Source organism: Sinocyclocheilus grahami, unplaced genomic scaffold, assembly GCF_001515645.1.
Source record: "Sinocyclocheilus grahami isolate Dianchi unplaced genomic scaffold, SAMN03320097.WGS_v1.1 scaffold272.1, whole genome shotgun sequence".
Classification (NCBI taxonomy): domain Eukaryota; kingdom Metazoa; phylum Chordata; class Actinopteri; order Cypriniformes; family Cyprinidae; genus Sinocyclocheilus; species Sinocyclocheilus grahami.
Genome location: NW_015505451.1, coordinates 413,785 through 432,873, shown reverse-complemented (window position 1 = coordinate 432,873; position 19,089 = coordinate 413,785). Strand labels below are relative to the sequence as shown.

Here is a 19,089-nt window from a genome sequence, read left to right as displayed (position 1 = left end):
AACCCGGGAAGGACAAAAAAAACAAACCCGTTTTTCACCCCCCCCCCCCCCCCCATTTTGTAAATCATTTTATGGATTTTTTTAAGCCTACTTTCTTCCCCCTGTATTCTTTCCCTCATCCTATCCTCTCAAAGATCTCTCTGTTCCTTCTCTACCTTAGCTCGGTGTCTTTAAAAAACAAAAAAAAACTGCTGACTGGTAACTGCATGTACCTACATGCAGAGTGTGCGCAGCTATCCAGTCACATGATCTCCAACAGCCAATCACAGCTTTGCTTATTCAGCCAGCCCCTCCTGTGCAGCAGATGACAGATCCAATCACAGTACTGTATTTTGTTTCCTACAATCTGTAAAGCTTATGCTACTTTTTCTTCTTCTTTTTTTCGCTTATGCTACTTTTTCTTCTTTTTTTTCTTTTGAGAAAGTCTACTCTTTCTGGTCAAGAGTGGTTTATAAAACGGCTCTGAATCAGCCGGCAAGCCAATAGGTATTTGTTCACCTTATTCGCCCCTCCTTTAGAGGGGAACTTACAGGAAAGGGTGTGCGAACTAATACTGAAAGTGTTTCTGTGAGTGTGGGTCAGATTTGTGGAGGCATGTCCTGCAGTGGCAAGAACCGAGTGAGTATCTTTGTTTTGTTGGGATTTACTGATGCATTAAATCATGCTGTGTTGTGTGTGTGAGTGTGGACAGGTAGGGGTGGGTGTGTGAGTGTGTGTTGACGAAGGTAGGAAAGCATTTGCTTGTGCAAATAGAGAGGGCATGGGTCACACTTGAATGCATAGTTACTTTTCTACTAACTTGAGATTTGCAATCTCAGCCACATTATGTGTGTACGGTCTGTGCTGACATGAAACAGCACATGACTTAGAGTCAGACTTGTGTGTTTTCCTTTCAAATGTGTCACTGGTGGGTTTGCCTCCTAAAAAGACACAACGATAGCCTATACACTCCAGGTGTCTTAGTTGATTCACGCTGAAATATTCCCTGCTGTTGTTAGATGTTCAGATTTTCTGCTATCAGTCAGACTGAAAGAGTGAGTCAATGGGAACAGCTTCCTGTCTGGACAATCTGTGTGTTCTGGTGTGTGTTAACAGCTACCATGTAGCTCTCTCAGTGTGCCACAGCTTTCCTCTGCCAGGCACAGGATAATATAATTATCTAATGATTTCTTGTGGTCGCAAATGCTTGTTAAGAGGTATTTTGGCAATTTGTTCATGCTCAGGGCTGCTGGGAGGTGAGATGTTTATGGTGCCTGTAGGATATGACCAGGCATACTTAACTAGAGAATTGTGGGTCAATTCCCAGGGAATATGCATTTTAGTAAAAGTGCATTCCAGATATATTAACATCATATTAGCAGTTAAATCACAAATCTGTTTGTCCCTTAACCAGAAATTGTCCCTTATATTATGTTTATGTATTATGATTTTTGATTTGTCAGAAATACTAGTTACTACCTATAATGTTTTTCTGGAGATTGTGTGTCATATTTCATTTGTTAACATATTTCATGTCAGTTTCTGAACTACCCTCTGAGGTTATTTATGTGCTTTTTGGGGGGTATTTAAGAAATGTTCCACCCTTATTCTGTTTAAAATAGAATGAATAAAATAAAGAATAGTTACAATACTGTTTGTACATTCACAGTTCTTGGGGGGGAAAAAAGTTAAAAAGTAAAATGTTAAAAATGGTTTAAAATTTTATTAGTACTATTGTTGTTACTTGTATGTTTTTGTATAGTGATTGCTTCTGAAAATGTTGTATTATTGTAAATGATGTATTGAAATTTTGCTGTTACTGTTGCCATGAATATAGCCATTGTACATAAATAAATATATATATAAATATAAATCCACCATAACGATCATACCTAGACTTTTAACATAATACATTGTTAAATATATTTTGGATAAATGTTTTGGTCACATAGAAGAGCAGAGGTTGCATAACTGTTAGGATGCTAGTTTGCCAGAAACATACTTCACTATTAACAAAGGTACGTAAAAGCAATACTTGGCATGAATGCTTGGCAAGGTAAGCAGTCTGTTGAACATACTTTACCTGCGTTTTTGCATTATTGTTATGCTAACACAAACCCTTAACTCATGGGGACGATATAAAAATAACTTCCATTTATTTTGATGTGCTGTTATTCATGTAGCTATTAGCTAGCTAGCTATAACTATGCCAACAGTTTAGAAGTATATGATTTTGTATCTACTAAACTATTGCTCTGACCATCTGCCTGATATAATGGCTCTTGTGGCAATGCTTAAAAGAATGTAACGTACATTTGCAATTGTGCAAGTTGTCACAGTGTTTCAGGCTTTCATTCCAGCTGTTAATTAATCCTGCCCTCATTACTTAGGGAGTTCGTTTTAGCAGGAATGTGTGCTTTGTAAAGAAAGCAAAGGAAAGGACGTGACGTGTGGCATTTGTGCTCTGCATTTAACCCATCCAAGTGCACACACACACACACCCGGAGCAGTGGGCAGCCAATGCTGCGGTGCCCGGGGAGCAGTTGGGGGTTCGGTGCCTTGCTCAAGGGTTTCATCTCAGTCGTGGTATTGTCAGGTACAGTCAGGTATTGACCTGAGACTCGAAACCGTGACCTTTGGGTTACAAGTCCGACTCTCTATCTACGACTGCCCCTTAAAAGCGCTCCTATTAGATGTCAGAAGTACAAATAACCTGCAGATTAGTACAATCAAGCCATGCCTTTAGAGTGGAACTTATTTAAAAGCAGCAAAACTCTCATTAAATCAATTATTATGTGTCTACATACATGTGTTCGCAGTCAACTCAATGAATCAAATGGTTTCATGCTGATATTCCACTTAACCTTTGATTTCTGAGTGGATTTGCTCTGCTCCTGCAGACTTAGACCTATTTTTATTATGTTTACATTTTTGACCGACAGTCAGCTGCAAAACTCGCGACAGTGACCCCCCAGACCAGGAAGTACCTCTCTTATAAAGGCTGCTGCCAACATTGCCTGTGCTATCTAAACTTCACTCCTCAAAACCATGTGGGCTAGCCGCTATTAGCTTTAGTATTTATTCTATTTATTTTGACTAACTTAAGGTTGTATTTGTGGTTATGCTACATATAAAAGAAGGAATTGTGGTTTGCCTTTCCTAAGGTTACAGTAATAATATTTTAACGTCTTGTTCTATTTATAAGGAAGCTGTTTTAAGGTTTTAGTGAGAATTCGCTTGTGTAATTCCCCGAATTTGTGTGTGTTTAGGGAAGACATCACACCTATAGGGGAAGTGTCATAACATAAAGCATGTGCTGTAAAAAGTAGTTATTAGTTTATGTATGCTAGATAAAACGAGCATACATTCTGTTGACAGTTTGTTTATTTATTAAACTTTTTCTCATCTATTTATTTAAAAATGTACCCTATTTTTAAAATGTCTAATTTAGTACTTTGGGTAAGTAAAACGGAAATGAATCCATGAAAAATGTTGGTTAATTGTATGTTATCATGATCAACATTAAAGTCCAGGTCTGCATATATCAGTCATGACAAGTCTGTTGATCATTTTAAACAACTGAAGTATTTTTTTGTTTCCCTTTTTTCAACCTAGATTTGTTTGACTCCGTTACATAGAAAGGCTCAGAAATATTATTACACAAGATAATGATCAGCTGGCCACATGTCCTAGAAACAAACACTATTCGTTGCAGTGTTTGATGTGCATTGGATGACTTTTTTTGTGTTTTTGCTTTGTAGATTTCTAGTATCAGTAACTATCAATAACCAATCACAGCCTGTACCCTTTATTCTACAGTTCAGTTCAGTGTCAGTCCCTCTCATGGTCTGATCTCTGTTTATGCCTGTTGTCTAATTGTGTAATTCAGTTAAAGCTGTTAGAGAGAAATGTAAACAGGCAGGGGGCAGTTCTGCTCAGTTCCTCTCGAAAGCAGAACGTGACTGAGCTTAGGACACCATGGAAGCTTTTATACGCTGTAGAAGGACTGAAACTGATCCCTCTCACTTTCACTTGCAGGAGGCAGAAACAGGATTCGTTCCCAGCGTTCAGGACTTCGACAAGAAGCTAGCTGAAGCTGATGCGTATTTGCAAATTTTGATCGACCAGTTAAAAGTAAGGCTTTTTTTTATCATAAGACCTCATCGTGACTCAAAAGTGCCTTGTGTTTTGAGTTGACATCATTTTTCTCATACATTGCTGTCTAATTCCTGCTCTTGTTGCATCCTATAGCTCTTCGATGAAAAGATTAAAGACTGCAAGGAAGATGAGTCGCGCAGAGTAAGACAATAATTTTTATTTGTCATCAGAGGTGTGTTGTCTATCAGAGGCTTCCTGCCAGGCACAGTATATGACTGAGACAGTCCACTTGTATTACAATAACTGTGAGTAACAGGAACGCCCAATATGGCATCTCTATTGAAGGACATCCCACCTTCCATATCAAAGCCAGAGGAAAGTCATGTCTGATCAAAATGTAGAGCATTATTATATCATCTTGTTTTAGCTGGCAAGCTAAACTGTTACTTGTTAACTGTAAACGCAAAGAAAGGTAAATTTGCCCATTTTCAGGCAATATATTATGAAGTTTAAAAGACAATATATTTTCATGATTAAGAGTAAATGGTAACACTTTACAATAAGGTGTAATTTGTTAACATTGGTTAATGTATTAACTAACATCAATGAACAATACATTTATTACACTATTTATTCATCTTCGTTAATGTTAGTTAATAAAAATTCACCCATTCATTGTTCATGTTAGTTCACATTGCATTAACTAATGTTAACAAACACAACTTGTGATTTTAATAATGCATTAGTCAATGCTGAAATTAACTAAGATTAATAAATGCTATAGAAGTGTTGTTCATTCTTGGTTCATATTAACTACTTTAGTTAACTAACTTTAACTTTAACAAACCTTATTGTAAAGTGTTACCGAATAAATAAATTAAGTTATTTGCAATCATTTCTAATGAGGCACTAAATGCAAATCACTCAGTCAGTAACTCAGTCATAAAATGAAAATGTATATGTATATTGTAATTGTTCAAATGCAGAGAAATTCTGAAGATACTTTACATACCAAATTTGAAGCCAAGATTTTACCGAGAGTCACATTTTAAGCCTATTTTAGGGGATGAAACTCATGAGACTGTCATTAGGTGTCAGGCTTTCGTTTCTGCTTTTTTTAGGTTTTGTAAAGGTGCATCTTTGTTTTTAATCCAAGAGCATTTCACAATTGTAACGGAAACTTCTTCATTGTCTTATTCGCAGAAAATCGAGAACCTGAAGGACACGACTTGTGTAAGATCGTCTGCACCTTCACCCTCTTAATGCATTTTGGATCTAATTTTGGTAGTGGAATGCATTTTCATGTCTTGTTTTTTTTTCTTTTTTTAGAGTATGGTAGAGTCCATCAAACACTGTATCGTACTACTACAGATTGCCAAGGTAAAATGCTTGTCTCTCAAGCTCAGAATGTGTATGCACCTGTGTTTTGTCTTCCCACTATGTTAATATGTATGCGTCTGGTGAAACCCAACCTGTAATTTTCCATAACCATGTTAAATGTTTATTTTGGCCAACTTGTGAACAATTCAGCAGGGACCATATTAATGGTTTGGAGAGGTGATTCTCCTACATTAAGGCCATGTTTACACAGCAGCAGGATATGATTGTCAAGCTTGATTTACAGTGCTAAGTATGGTTATGCTCACATTGACCTGTTTATCAAAAAACATTGTATCAAGCTCCTGTAAGTTTTACTATGAATGTGGACTTATTAGTAAATACGGTTGACAATCTCAAACACTGACTGTGTGAACATAGCCTGAGAGATTGTGGGGTTATAATACATTGAGTGACCATTGTTATTGCTTTAAATTAAAGCGGAGACCATTTGCATTTTTTTTTTGCTTACTCCCAACTGTGGAGTTGCCTTATTTCTCAATTTGTGTTTTCTTTTTTAAAATTTGAAGGATCAAAGTAACGAACAGCAACACGCAAACGGACTGATAGTAAGTCTTGACATTCCTTAGCAATGAACTAGTCTAAATCAAACGGTGCTACTGTTCTCTCTTCCACAGAAATCACATTTTCACTTCAGTAAAACTGAACCGAGATGTGCATGACCTTGATCGGAGGGCTCTGCCCACCACGTCTACATCGCTCTCTTTTTTTTTCTCTGCTTTCATTCTTTCTTACACTACCTGTCGGGTAATTCTGGGCCTGTCCTTTCCTGTGGTCATGATTTGCAACAAATTTAAACCTCAATACTTCTTTCCGACATTGTGATTGAACCAAACTGCTTCAACCCTGCAAACAAAAGACACGCATACGTGCACGCAGCATAATCATCGATTTTCCGTTGTCATACATGCTATTGAATCATGTAGGACAAATGGATACAGATCTATTACGACCTACCCAGAGGCTCTCATTGGGTCAATAACCGTCAAGGCTAGTGCTGCTGAAGTGACGTAATCCTCAACTGCGTTTAATACTTCTCACAGACTGGTTTAGTGTGAGTCGAGTATGGCTAAACAAGCCAAATCTAAAATTCGTATATAATGTTTTATGCACATTATAGCAGATTTTTGAAAACGCAAACAGGATTTAAGGACTTTAACCAAATGTTGTGTTCTTCTGTTTTTGGAATCTGAGTTTCTTCCTTCTGAAGCTGTGATGGCCGTCTTTTTTCCACTGACCTGAGTGTCTCTGCCTCTTGATTTAATCTCATTCTAGTGTTTATGTATTCACTGCAGAGCTCTAATTGCTCCAATTGGCTTTTAATTAAGAACGGCTGCCTCTGTTGTGGTACAACGAAACAGATTATTCAGAACAACAAGTTCTTTTGCAGAAAAGCCCCTCCAAACTCACTCCACTCACTCCCCTGCATGCCCTTTTCCCCCCTTGTGTGTTTTCAGGTAAAGTTACCTCACTGCTGTGTGCTGTGACGTCAGTGTTTCACTGTGCATGCTGGGTAGAGATATTTATCTCTCTGCCTTGCCTATTTAGTGTATGATACACATGTGCTGATCTTGTCGTCATAATAGCCTTGGTTGTGTCGGAGTCTGTGCCGACTGACAGATGCTTGGTGTTTGGTTACCATAAGGCAGAGATTGACTCATAGTGATTTTTGCTTATTGAGGAGATTCAGTGTGACAGACACGGGCCACAGCTGTGAGGTTGCTCATTTGGACATAGATTCACTGATTTACATACTTCAAATCTTTCTCTTAATTATCAAAGCATCATTGACTATTTCTGTGTCTCTGTGTGAAAGGAATGTGGACACATAAAATGGTTAAAAACAGCACAAGTGGTAATGCATGTAACTTGCATAACATGACTTGCTATTGACATATGACATCAATTTAATGCAGCCTTACTGAATAAAACTAGTAGTGTTAATTTCATGTTGTCTTTAACAATAAATAACAATGTTTTACTAATTCATGAAGGAAATCAGAGCATTGAAGAGTCAACTGGAGAAATTGGTGTTTTTTTTTAAGATATCTTGTATGTCTGAATATTTCACTTACAATAGTGCTGTCAAACGATTAATCGCGATTAATCGCATCCAAAATAAAAGTTTTTGTTTACATACATTTATGTATATATTTAAGAAAAATGTTGTTTATATATTAAATACATTTATATATGAATATAAATATATACATGTAAATATTTTCAAAATATATGCTGTATGTGTGTGTGTATTTATACATAATAAATATACACTACACACACATATATTATGTAAACAAAAACTTTTATTTTGGATGCGATTAATCGTTTGGCAGCACTAACTTACAAATGGATATTTAAATTTTTTCAGCACCTTAAAGGGATAGTTCAGCATTTACTTCATTTACTCTCCCTTGTGTTGTTCAAAATCGGTGTGGAACACAGAAGGAAAAAGTGTATCCAGGCCACTCTAAAATGAAAGTTCATTATACTTTCAAAGAATGACCAATAGAAGTAAAAAGTCATACAGGTTTAGAACAGCATTAGTGTAAGTAAATGATGCCTGAATTTTCATAATTGGGTGAACCATACCTCAGTTCAGTTCTAGTAACTGAATATCACAAGTCCTTGTTTCCCCTGAGGATTTCTGTGATAGTTGGGTTGGGCATTGAGACTGCAATTTCCTATGAGAGGGTGTATTTATAACATGTTTGCCTGTGAGAGCTGTGTTATGTATCATGACTGTGGTTCTCTGCAGAGCACCATAAACCCAGTGGATGGGGTATTCCAGCCTACCCCTCTCAACACCTCTGTAGTCAGTGCCAGTGCCATGCCAACACATACCACTCTACCCACAGGTGAGCTGTCTATCTCTTTCTCCGTTTTATTCCTTAATAATGTTGTATAATCTATATATATATTATGCTTATTTTGAAGGCGGCTTGGCATTTGTAGTTTGGATTTGGAAACTCAAAGATTAGATTTGGTTTGCAAATTTTGTGTGCATTTATAAGCGCCAAGGTCATATGAAGGGTGTGTGTTCATCTGTAGATGGAGCTCCGGTGTGTAAAACGGAACAGAGGCCTTCTTCTTTACCCGTGGGCCCTGTTGTTATGGTGATGGGCAGCCTTCAGACCCCGACTCCCAACAGCACAGGTACGAACCAAAAATATATATATATATATTAGGGCTGCCCCCTAATAGTTGACTAATCGTTAGTCGACCAGAAGAGGCTTGGTCGACCAAAATATTTTTAGTCGCAGAGAAAAAAAATCCACATTGGCAAAGTCACGCAGATTGTTAACTGCTGATCTATGGTAATACAGTACATCCGGCAGGACATCCAAACGCTCGCCTATCAATCATCCACCACAAATATGGCTTATCATCTGAAATATGTAAGTATTAGCAACTTTACATGGCCGCTCAATCTAATGTTAACCTAGATAAATGTGCGCTATATTCAAGTGTCTGTGTGGAAGCTGAACATTAGCGCTTACTGCAGGACAGATGGAGGCGCCGGTGTGCTCACTTGCTCTTAAAATAGGCTACTCCGGAATTTTTGGTCATACAGATAAGAGTAATACATCTTTCAAATCTGTAAAGACTGTTTATTTATGTGCACTCACAATAACAACAAAGCGCGCTTTTGTAAAATAATGAAAGCAAACAGGATGCGCTTTCTGCCATCTCGGTCTGTGAACTCGAGCGTGAAACTCCGGGTATATATTTGCCTTACAGACATTAAAATATATCTATAGAGAGTAAAATGTCTACTTTCAAATGAACCAATTCAAATGTAAAACAAATATTCTCAGATTATTTAATCCGTGTGAAACATGCACACAGGCGCATCACTACTGCAGAGATGACAAGTCGGTGTCGCCGAGTTCATCTCTTAAACCAAAACAAAAGAAAGCACTTTATCAGTGAATTATTAAAATGTTAATGCAGCCTACTTACTGTTTTTCCCTGACACATTCATAATCATAGCTTCTGCCAGGGCGCTGTGGCAAGCTGTATGCGTGTGCTTGAGCGCTTATTAGGCTTTGTAGGCAATTTAAGGCTCATTATAATGATTTAAATGGTTTATTAATAAACGTGCGATTAGTCGACTAATGCTTAAAATGAATGACTACTAGTTGTGTGTGTGTATATATATATATATATATATATATATATATATTACATTTTATTATAAATGTAAATGATAAAAAAATACATATATTAAAATATATCAACATTTTAAAATACATATTACTTTTATAATTAATTACATGTTTTTTGTCTTATGTTTTCTTGTTTAACTTTATATTTACATATTTGCATCAAATTTAAATGTGTATATACAAATGTAAAAGAAAAAAAATGTGTTCGAACATTAATCCATATTAAAATGTGACGTGTGTGTGTGTGTAAAATGTTAAATTTTTTGTTATCATTTTTAATATGGATTAATATTTTCTAATACTTTTTTTTTCTTTTACATTTTTATTCTATCATATGTGTGCATGTTTTGTATTTTTATTTATTATATTTATGCAGATGCTTATATTCTAATCAGCAAATTCCCATTAGAAGCTAAACTGTTTTTGAAAAGAAAACACTGTATTTAGGATTAAGTTAACTTACTACTCATTCAACTAATGGCACTTTTTAACGTGAGCAGAAGCATTTTTAGATGTTTTTATATATGTTAGTGTGATATCCTCAATTACTCTAATAACAAAATAAATAAAAAAATTCTAGAAAATCTAATAAAACATTATTTTTATTTTATTACATTAGTTCAAATGTATGAAAGCATTTTATTTAGTCAATAATGTCAAGGATTACATAAATAGTGCTTTATTATATAAAGACATTTTTCATTGAATAATGTTAATATGTAAAATATAACCTCATGTTTTTGTTAGTGTCATGAGTGAACTGATGCAGTGAAGAGGGATGTCAAGGGTGGGCATATGCAGTATTTGCATAAGAGTGATTGACATTTAGGGTGGGCCTCAACCTTGCCTTTGAAGCTTATTTGAATATGCGTGTGTTGTGGCAAGCAGCAAAGTTGGAGTCATTGTCTTAAGTCAGTTTTAAAAAATCTGTTGATTTGTTGGTGCAATGATTAATTTGAAATACTCTTATGGTGTTCAGGACTGTAAATGTGATGTGTACAAGGTGTCTGGCATATTTGCAATTTTTTCAATCAGAGCTTTTGCTTGTGAAATCAGCTTTGTATGTAGTGTATTACTAAGCATGTAGATGAGCTCACCGGTCATGCTATTTATCTGAAGCCCATATGCCAGCCACTTATGCAAAAGAACAAAACCTCAACCTATTTCTGAACTACAATGATTTCCGGCCATGGTATTGCTTAAATGAGTGTGGTTAGTCATAGTTCCTCAGCACACTTGCATTTCTTCTCACATTTATAAGTTTAATTTTCTTCCCCTGGTTTTAGGGAGTGGTCTTTCAGCTCCCAGCAGCAGCGTGACTTCGCCCAGTCACATGAACGTACCACCCCACACTGTCCCTGACTTCTCCTATTCCAGCAGTGAAGATGAGTTTTACGATGCAGATGAGTTTTATCAGAGCAGTACCTCACCGAAACACTGCATAGAGTGAGTTAAACACACACACATACACACCACACTGAAACACAGAATAGTGTAAGTAATGTACAGAAACACACACATAACACCTTCTATATAATTAAAACTCACTGAAGTACTGCTGCACAAGTAAATATATATATATATATATATATATATATAGTAGCACCACCTGCCCACACGCACATTAACTAACGCTGCATAATATGAAAACAGTAAGTACTGCTTAGAGATAAACACACTCCCACGCACTATTTACTGCAAACAAAAAGAAACACACACTGATCTAATTAAAACAGTGCATGGACTCACTTACACACACAAACTCTATCTTCCATTGCCACATAATTTATTCTGGAATAAGCTGACGTGATGTTCTTGTGTATCTGCAGTCCGAACAGAACCGCTGCTGTGAACAGTGAAGACAGCACAGCACTGAAACGACCAGACACCAACGAATCAATCAACTCCTCCATGTCGAACGGCACCACTGATGCAGGTACACAAAACACACAGACACACACACACACACACACACACGCACGTCCCTCACGTTTAAGTTTCCCAAAATGAATCCGAGCACATGCTGTGTTTGTGTTGTGTCTTCTTGCTTGGTGCTTGTGTTGAAAGTGAAGTGTGTACTTTTTTTTTTTTTTTTTTATTTAGAATTTGACCAGTTTTAACACCAGCACCAAGCAAAAACTCACAATGTGTATAGTATAATTAAGATGAATTAGAATAATTAATATTTATTATAATACATTTTTATTAACAATAATTAAGGTTCTTTAGTGTTTTTGAAAAAGTCTCTAATGTTCACCAATGTTGCATTTCTTTAATACACCAAAGACTACTAATTTGCAATAACTGTTTTCTGTTTGAATATATTGTGGTGTAAATAAATGTAATTTATTCCTGTGATGGCAAAACTGAAATTTGATTCTACAGAAATCATTATAATATGTTGATTTGGTGCACAATTGTTATTGGAGCTCATATTATTAATGATTCATATTATCAATATTAAAAACAGTTTTTGATGCTTAATATTTTCTTTAAAAAGGTGATTTATTTCAGGATTCTTTGATTAATAGAAAGTTTAATGAACAGCATTTATATTAAAATATAATTTTTTGTAACATCGTAAATGTGTTTACTGTCACTTTTTTAACAATTTGCATCCTTACTGAATAAAATAATTGTTTTAATCATATACATAAAGAAACTACGGTTTTCACAAAAATATTAAGCAGCAAAAACTGATTAACATTGATAGTAATAAGAAATATCCCTTGAGCCCCAAATCACAATATTAATGATTTTTACTATATTTTTAATCAAATAAATGCAATCTTGGTGAGCATAAGAAACTTCTTTCAAAAACATTTAAGAAAATATTTATTTCTAACTTTTGGCCAGTAGTGTGTGTATATGTTTGTTTTATGTTCAGTGTTTGCTGTGTGTTTTTCTCAGATCAGTTTGACAGTCATGATGAGAAAGATGATGACGGTGAGGGTGAATCTGTGGAAGAACACAAAAGTGTCATCATGCATCTGCTGTCTCAAGTGCGACTGGGCATGGATCTCACCAAGGTAAACACAAACAACCTTCTCTTATTTTTTTACATTCTCACCTATTTTTTTCATACCGTTTCCACCTTTTAATCCATCTTTGGTCATCCTCAGGTCGTCTTGCCGACATTTATCTTGGAGCGGAGGTCGTTGCTGGAAATGTATGCAGATTTCTTTGCACACCCAGATTTGTTTGTAAGGTAATGCACATCCTGTCTTTTTTATAGATCTCACAGCTGTTCTACCATATGGGCTTATCATTCTTATGTCTGATTACAGCAGCGAATTTAATAATAATAATAATAATTGATGAATTTAAAAGTAGCAATGCTACTAACACATGACTACATTTTTGAGTAGCCAGACAGCAGCTGAGCTGTTTCCAATGTACTGTGCAATTGGTTCCAATGTTGCAACCAAATGAGCTGAGGAAATAATTCAACATGTCCTGCCTGAATATCTTTGCTCTCTGAAATAGAAGTGTGATTCGTTCTAGCAAGTTGATTTGTTCCAGCAGTTCATTTTAATGAACTCATGATTGGCACATTTTGCAGTATTGCAGATCAGCAGGATCCAAGGGACCGCATGGTGCATGTGGTAAAGTGGTACCTCTCAGCCTTTCACGCTGGTCGGAAAGGATCTGTGGCCAAGAAGCCCTACAACCCCATTCTGGGCGAGGTGTTCTTCTGTCACTGGGACCTGCCTTCCGAAACGGAGGATCCTGCTGCTTCTGTGAGTGTGTGTGTTTGAAGGTCTAAAAAGCCAATGTTTGCAGCACCTTAACAGATTTTATTTGTTGTCACTGTCTATCTTTCTAGGAGTCTGTATCAGACGGGCCAGTGCCGTGGAGTAGCAAAAACAGTGTGTCATTCGTGGCAGAGCAGGTTTCTCACCACCCTCCTAGTAAGTGCTGAACTAATTACTAACTTTATCCCTGAGTATCCCTAACTAATTTATCCTAGCCACTAGTAGAAGAAAATAGATCCAATTTACAAGTTACCAGAAATGACCTGGTACTGAAAAGTAAAACAAAAACAATTATCCGTTTAATTAGCAACTTATTTATTAATGCAATAATCTGTTGTGATTTTTGGGTAAATGGACGGTTTCCAACACCTTTGTCCTTTTGCAGTATCTGCATTTTATGCTGAGTGTTTCAGCAAAAAAATCCAGTTCAACGCCCACATCTGGACGAAATCAAAGTTCCTTGGAATGTCAATTGGTGTCCATAATATTGGTCAAGGTAGTCGAGGACATTGTTAAGTAGTGATTAATACACATTAGTGCTATTGCGGTGCTTAACTGTCCTCTCCTGTTTCCCATAGGTTGCGTGTCTTGCCTTGAATATGATGAGCACTATATTGCAATAATCTGTTGTGATTTTTGGGTAAATGGACGGTTTCCAACACCTTTGTCCTTTTGCAGTATCTGCATTTTATGCTGAGTGTTTCAGCAAAAAAATCCAGTTCAACGCCCACATCTGGACGAAATCAAAGTTCCTTGGAATGTCAATTGGTGTCCATAATATTGGTCAAGGTAGTCGAGGACGTTGTTAAGTAGTGATTAATACACATTAGTGCTATTGCGGTGCTTAACTGTCCTCTCCTGTTTCCCATAGGTTGTGTGTCTTGCCTTGAATATGATGAGCACTATATTCTTACTTTTCCCAATGGCTATGGAAGGTAAGCATGGTTCTATTTGATCAATTTATCACACTGATGTATTTTAGATTTTTTGATTTCTAGAGGGGGAAGTGGGCAGAGCAATCCCATCCATCTTACTGTGCTCCAATAGGTCAATCCTCACTGTTCCATGGGTTGAGCTGGGTGGAGAGTGCAATATTTCCTGTTCCAAATCTGGCTACAGTGCCAATATAGTTTTCCACACCAAACCATTCTATGGAGGAAAGAAGCACAGAATAACTGCTGAGATATTGTAAGTTAAAGTGGTACTTTCCATAAATTCAACCATAACCGCTACTGTCATGGTTTCTTTAGTTGTTACAATAAATCCATGAAAAGAAATTTGTATGCAAATGCATTAAGATTATTGTCATGTTAATTGAAAATATATAATAAAATCCTCATAATATTGTCCTTTTTCTTAGTGCGCCCAATGATAAGAAGTCATTCTACTCCATAGAGGGAGAGTGGAATGGTGTCATGTATTCAAAATGGGCTACCGGGGTAAGTTTGAACCCTAGAAAACAAGAAAAGAAAGTACCTTCAAGAACAAAATGAAATAACGCTTTATCTAGTAACTAGAAATTAAATCTAGTAAGTGTTTAAAAAATCTTATTCAGAAATGACAAATTACTGGAAAAATCATTCTTTGGTCAAATGTGTGGGAAACCTTCAAGTGATATATAGAAAGTATACCAATTAAGAGTTATTTCACATTAAAACCCGTTTAATCCCAAATTTTTCCCAGACATGAAAATATCCAAATGATGTGTCATTAGTAACCCTTTGAAATAATTCTTTTTAGAAATTTTTTTGGAAAAGTGTGAAAATTTGTGTTTTATGGTCGGTCACAATTGTGACCGGTGGGATAAGGTGAGTACTGAATTAACATATTTCTGCAGTCATAACATTTTTTATATATCTTAGCCCAGCTATTTTAAACAGTTTGATCACATTCTAGGGTTATTATTATTATGCATAAAAAAAACTTTATGCAACATTGATAAAACTAAAGAATTCAACCATCAAGGCATTTCAAAATTGTTACTTTTTTGTCAAATATAGCATCACATTTTTATATTAGTGCTACCAACATCAATATTGTAAATTTTTTGTAACATTTGAGACCCTTTGTTTTTTCCATATTTGCATGAAGTGCACTAAAACATCATTCGGTAAGGTTTTTAGAGCTTTATAAATGAAAACCTTTTTTTACGATCATTATTGTGACCGGTGGGATTAGGGGTTAACTCTCTATAAAATAAATACCGTTTGCTATAACTTTTAAGCACCAAGCGATATTGTATATGTGCCCATATAATGTCATGAAACCACTATCTATGACTTTACTAGATGCATTAAACGGAACGTGAACAAGCCATTTTGCGCACCCATCTCACATTATTATACTACTTAAATAAGTAAACGTGCTGGTATCACTGAACGCAAAAGGCACCACAGCGCCACCTGGTGACATTAAAGTGCATCTAATATAAGCAGAGGAATTTCCCAGAAACCATTGCGCTGAAACGGTATAAAAAGCTAAGCGACGCGTTCACTCGGTCTCATTCTTCTGCGGCGCGTCAAGAGTAGAGCAGGTACTTCATTTACTCGTTGTATTACAGTAATTTTATGTAATGTGGGGTTTTCTATAGTATCCATGTTTGTTGTGTAGAAAGTAAGTTTTATTCTGTGTTTTAAATTCGATTCGGCAAGAAAGGGAGTTGATCATTCGAAGTGCGGGCCTCGTGTTACAGGCCTCGAATGAGAGTTAAATAATTTGTTTAAACTGCCTTTTCAAATATGTTTTAAGTGAAATATTTTAATAGTACTTAAACAGAAACTAATATTTAACGCTTAATTAACTGTTCTTCCACGTGGTTTGAAAGTGCTATTGTGGCGAGTCATTACCTCATGTTCACATGCGTGATGATACATGATGTTGGTAGGGACATCTGAGAAAACTTGATGAGTACCAACATCTCTGACATGCAGAACTACGCTCTGCGTGCGGTCTTGTACTGTCTGATACGTGCAAAGCTTTTATAAGGTTTCTTTCCCCCCCATCTATCTCCAGGTCCAGTATCCTGAGGACTGATAAACGCGGGAGACGGCTGGTATGTACTGCTATCATCTATCTAGGGTGGTTACGTTGCTTATGATGACTGAATATGTGTAAGAGTAGTGGACAGGAGTGGTTTCTGAGAATTGTTTTTGCACTGAAGCATTGAGGGTTTTAATTGAGGTTAAGTTAACTTTTCACAGTTGTAATATTATTATTATTTTTTATTTTTTTTTTGCTTGAAGGAATCGAGTGGATCTGGAACAGCAGTGTGTCCAAGGTATTCCTTTCACTCAGGGAGAAGAAATGCATGGAGTACTTTGCTTATGATGAATAAAAAAAGAAATAAAAGTAGTGGACAGGAGTGATTTCTGAGAACCCATTTTCTGAGGCATTTTCTGAGGGTTTATCATTTTTAAACTACAGTTGGCTTTTTTACCAATTTTTTTGACGTGTTTGCAGGATTGTGTTGTGAATCTGGGAAGCTGTATCAAAGGTATATATTGTTTTGTACATGCTGTGCTTTAATAAGTGTATGATGACCCCATTTGCTACTCTTGAGTTTACTCTGATGAAACCGCAACCACCAAGATAACTTGTCTGACGCACAGCATTTGAATAAAAGTGTTGCTTGTGTGTGTCCTTTTGTTAATTTGACCTTTTTTGATTCATAGGAACGTGCAGTTGAATTGAAAGGTAAGCATTTGAGTGCTTCTGAAGTGCCTCCTAAGCTGCGGTCATTCACTGTTCATGATGATTGTTTTATAAAACAATGGGAATCTCTCTGAATTAGACTGAAAGACATCGGTGTACTGAAACGGTGCTTGTTTAAGACCTAATGGTCTCTGTCTCTGTTCTGTACTAACAGCATTTTATTACAGGTTTAAGATGTTTGCACGAGAGCTGAAGATGCCATCAGCTGACCACGGTATGAATTTACCATTTTTAATACTTTACTTTCTGTGATGCAAATGATGACTGCATAGTTCAGCAGAAAATCCATGAAGAACACAAAGCATAGTCTTTCGCTCCTAGCTGATGCATCACTGGGGTTCTATTTCTATGTTTTTAGTAGTGGTTTTGTCTTAAGTCTCGTTTCTCTTTGCAGCAGGAGTTCAACTGGGGAGCTAGCATGTCTGGCTATGGGAGAATCTGCAGCTGTCTGAATGTTTTTCAGGGTAAGTCAGTTGAAGGGATGTGTTACTGGTACTACAGTGGTCTCAAACTGATGAGTTTGAATCAGGTCTCTGATCTTTTTGAGGACATGTTAAAACGTTCTGATTTAAGACCACGTAGTTGTGCGTTTTTTTTTCTTTTTAAATAAGAATGGTGAGTTTAATTGTCCTTGTGTCTTTTTAGGCCTTCTGACCAGCATGATGTGCTGATGAGTCACCGTAAGCATTTACTCCTTTTTGTAGTTGTAAATCTGTAGCTCTGACCATTGAATCCGATATCCACTGACTTTGCCATTGAGGATGAATATTAGCTCTGGCTGATCTGGTCACATGTTAAAATTCTGTTTTTCATGGATGTTCTGTTCTAACAGGCGTCTGCTCATTGACTGGTATGGTGGTGACCCCCTGGGTCGTGCCATGGGAGTATGAGGTGTGCATTTTTTTTTTTTTTTAAAGGTTGATTTTTTTTTTTTTTGCAGACATTCCCAATATCTTTCATAGTTGGGTTTTTGTGATGCCTCAAATGTCTGACCTGAACACACAATGTGGACAGTCTTTGACTGAAACCCAGGTGGCTGGTTTGGACAACATGTTGCCTGTGACCAACTAACCAATGGTTGTCTCTTTAGGGAGCTCAAGATCATCCAGGATGGCTCGGAAACATCATTGTAGTATAAGGTATGGTTATGACATGTTCTCTTTCAGTGTTTATTGCAACCTGTGATGACATGATTCTGCCAAATGAATCTGCTGATTATATCCCTATACCGTTCCATATATCTGAGGTTGACTTTGACTCCACTTTAACCTTGATATTTGTGGTTGTGCTCTTCTTAAAATCTCTCCTTGTTTCTTGCAGAATGACTTCTGAATGGTGTTCCAGGGCTTCAATTCTTGTACCTCTGATTTTTGTAGTCTCTTTGAAGCAATTTAAAATGACTTTCAGATCCATTATCTGCATCTGTTGCAACTATGCAAAGTTTGTAAAATCTTGTCAATAAAGTGGTGAAATTAAAGGTCAGTCTCAAGTGTATAAAGTGCTTGTGGTGTGTGAGTTGTTTTCTTCTATCATTGACCATTTAAACTGAACACTCAAGACACTTTTGGTAGCATGCCGTTTGACCTGGCTTGTTTTACACTTAATGCCGACTTGCTAAACCTAAGCTACGGAAGCTAGTGTCTTGCACATCCTTTGCAGCTCAAAATGAAGTGAATTCTGTCGTGATGGCACCTGTAAGTTGATTTACACGACTCTTGTCTCATGGCTCATTTTCCATGCATGCCTAAAGCCCCGTTCACATGTCGCCAGGGGCTGAGGCTGCTAGTGGGCGTTCTCAATACTGGTTGCCTTGACGGCGACTCGGGTTTCTTGTCAAGTACAAACATTTGAGGCAAAATATTAAATTAAAGCCGTATAAATGAATGAGAAACGGAGCCTACTTTGTGTATGTTTATCTATGCCGGAAATCGCCAGCTCTCCATTGAAATGAATGGGCTTGTCGCTTTGCTGTTGTGTGT

At 36.7% G+C, this 19,089-nt stretch overlaps 1 protein-coding gene and 1 long non-coding RNA gene across 4 annotated transcripts in view; both read left to right on the top strand.

Moving 5' to 3' along the window:
* LOC107599819 (oxysterol-binding protein-related protein 9-like) overlaps positions 1-14,960 on the top strand; it is a 30,187-nt gene extending 15,227 nt beyond the window's left edge. Inside the window, exons 5-22 of the mRNA XM_016291510.1 lie at positions 4,018-4,113; positions 4,231-4,278; positions 5,281-5,310; positions 5,407-5,457; positions 5,985-6,023; positions 8,234-8,333; positions 8,527-8,631; positions 10,931-11,090; positions 11,474-11,580; positions 12,555-12,673; positions 12,767-12,852; positions 13,207-13,384; positions 13,471-13,555; positions 13,785-13,895; positions 14,271-14,334; positions 14,447-14,587; positions 14,760-14,838; positions 14,955-14,960. Of these exons, the coding sequence (XP_016146996.1) occupies positions 4,018-4,113; positions 4,231-4,278; positions 5,281-5,310; positions 5,407-5,457; positions 5,985-6,023; positions 8,234-8,333; positions 8,527-8,631; positions 10,931-11,090; positions 11,474-11,580; positions 12,555-12,673; positions 12,767-12,852; positions 13,207-13,384; positions 13,471-13,555; positions 13,785-13,895; positions 14,271-14,334; positions 14,447-14,587; positions 14,760-14,838; positions 14,955-14,960 (1,605 nt within the window). The remainder of the gene's footprint in view (positions 1-4,017; positions 4,114-4,230; positions 4,279-5,280; positions 5,311-5,406; positions 5,458-5,984; positions 6,024-8,233; positions 8,334-8,526; positions 8,632-10,930; positions 11,091-11,473; positions 11,581-12,554; positions 12,674-12,766; positions 12,853-13,206; positions 13,385-13,470; positions 13,556-13,784; positions 13,896-14,270; positions 14,335-14,446; positions 14,588-14,759; positions 14,839-14,954) is intronic.
* Positions 14,961-15,869: 909 nt separating this feature from the next.
* Positions 15,870-18,583, top strand: LOC107599800 (uncharacterized). 3 transcript variants are annotated; one of them, XR_001610704.1, is made up of 11 exons: positions 15,870-15,932; positions 16,412-16,451; positions 16,642-16,676; positions 16,859-16,892; positions 17,071-17,092; positions 17,278-17,324; positions 17,508-17,574; positions 17,756-17,790; positions 17,943-18,027; positions 18,201-18,249; positions 18,431-18,583. It is a non-coding gene; the product is annotated as an uncharacterized lncRNA (long non-coding RNA). The 3 variants fall into 3 exon arrangements; XR_001610703.1 differs by having other exon boundaries at positions 15,872-15,932; positions 17,505-17,574; positions 17,943-18,001; XR_001610702.1 differs by having other exon boundaries at positions 15,872-15,932; positions 17,505-17,574.
* The last annotated feature ends 506 nt before the right edge of the window (positions 18,584-19,089 follow it).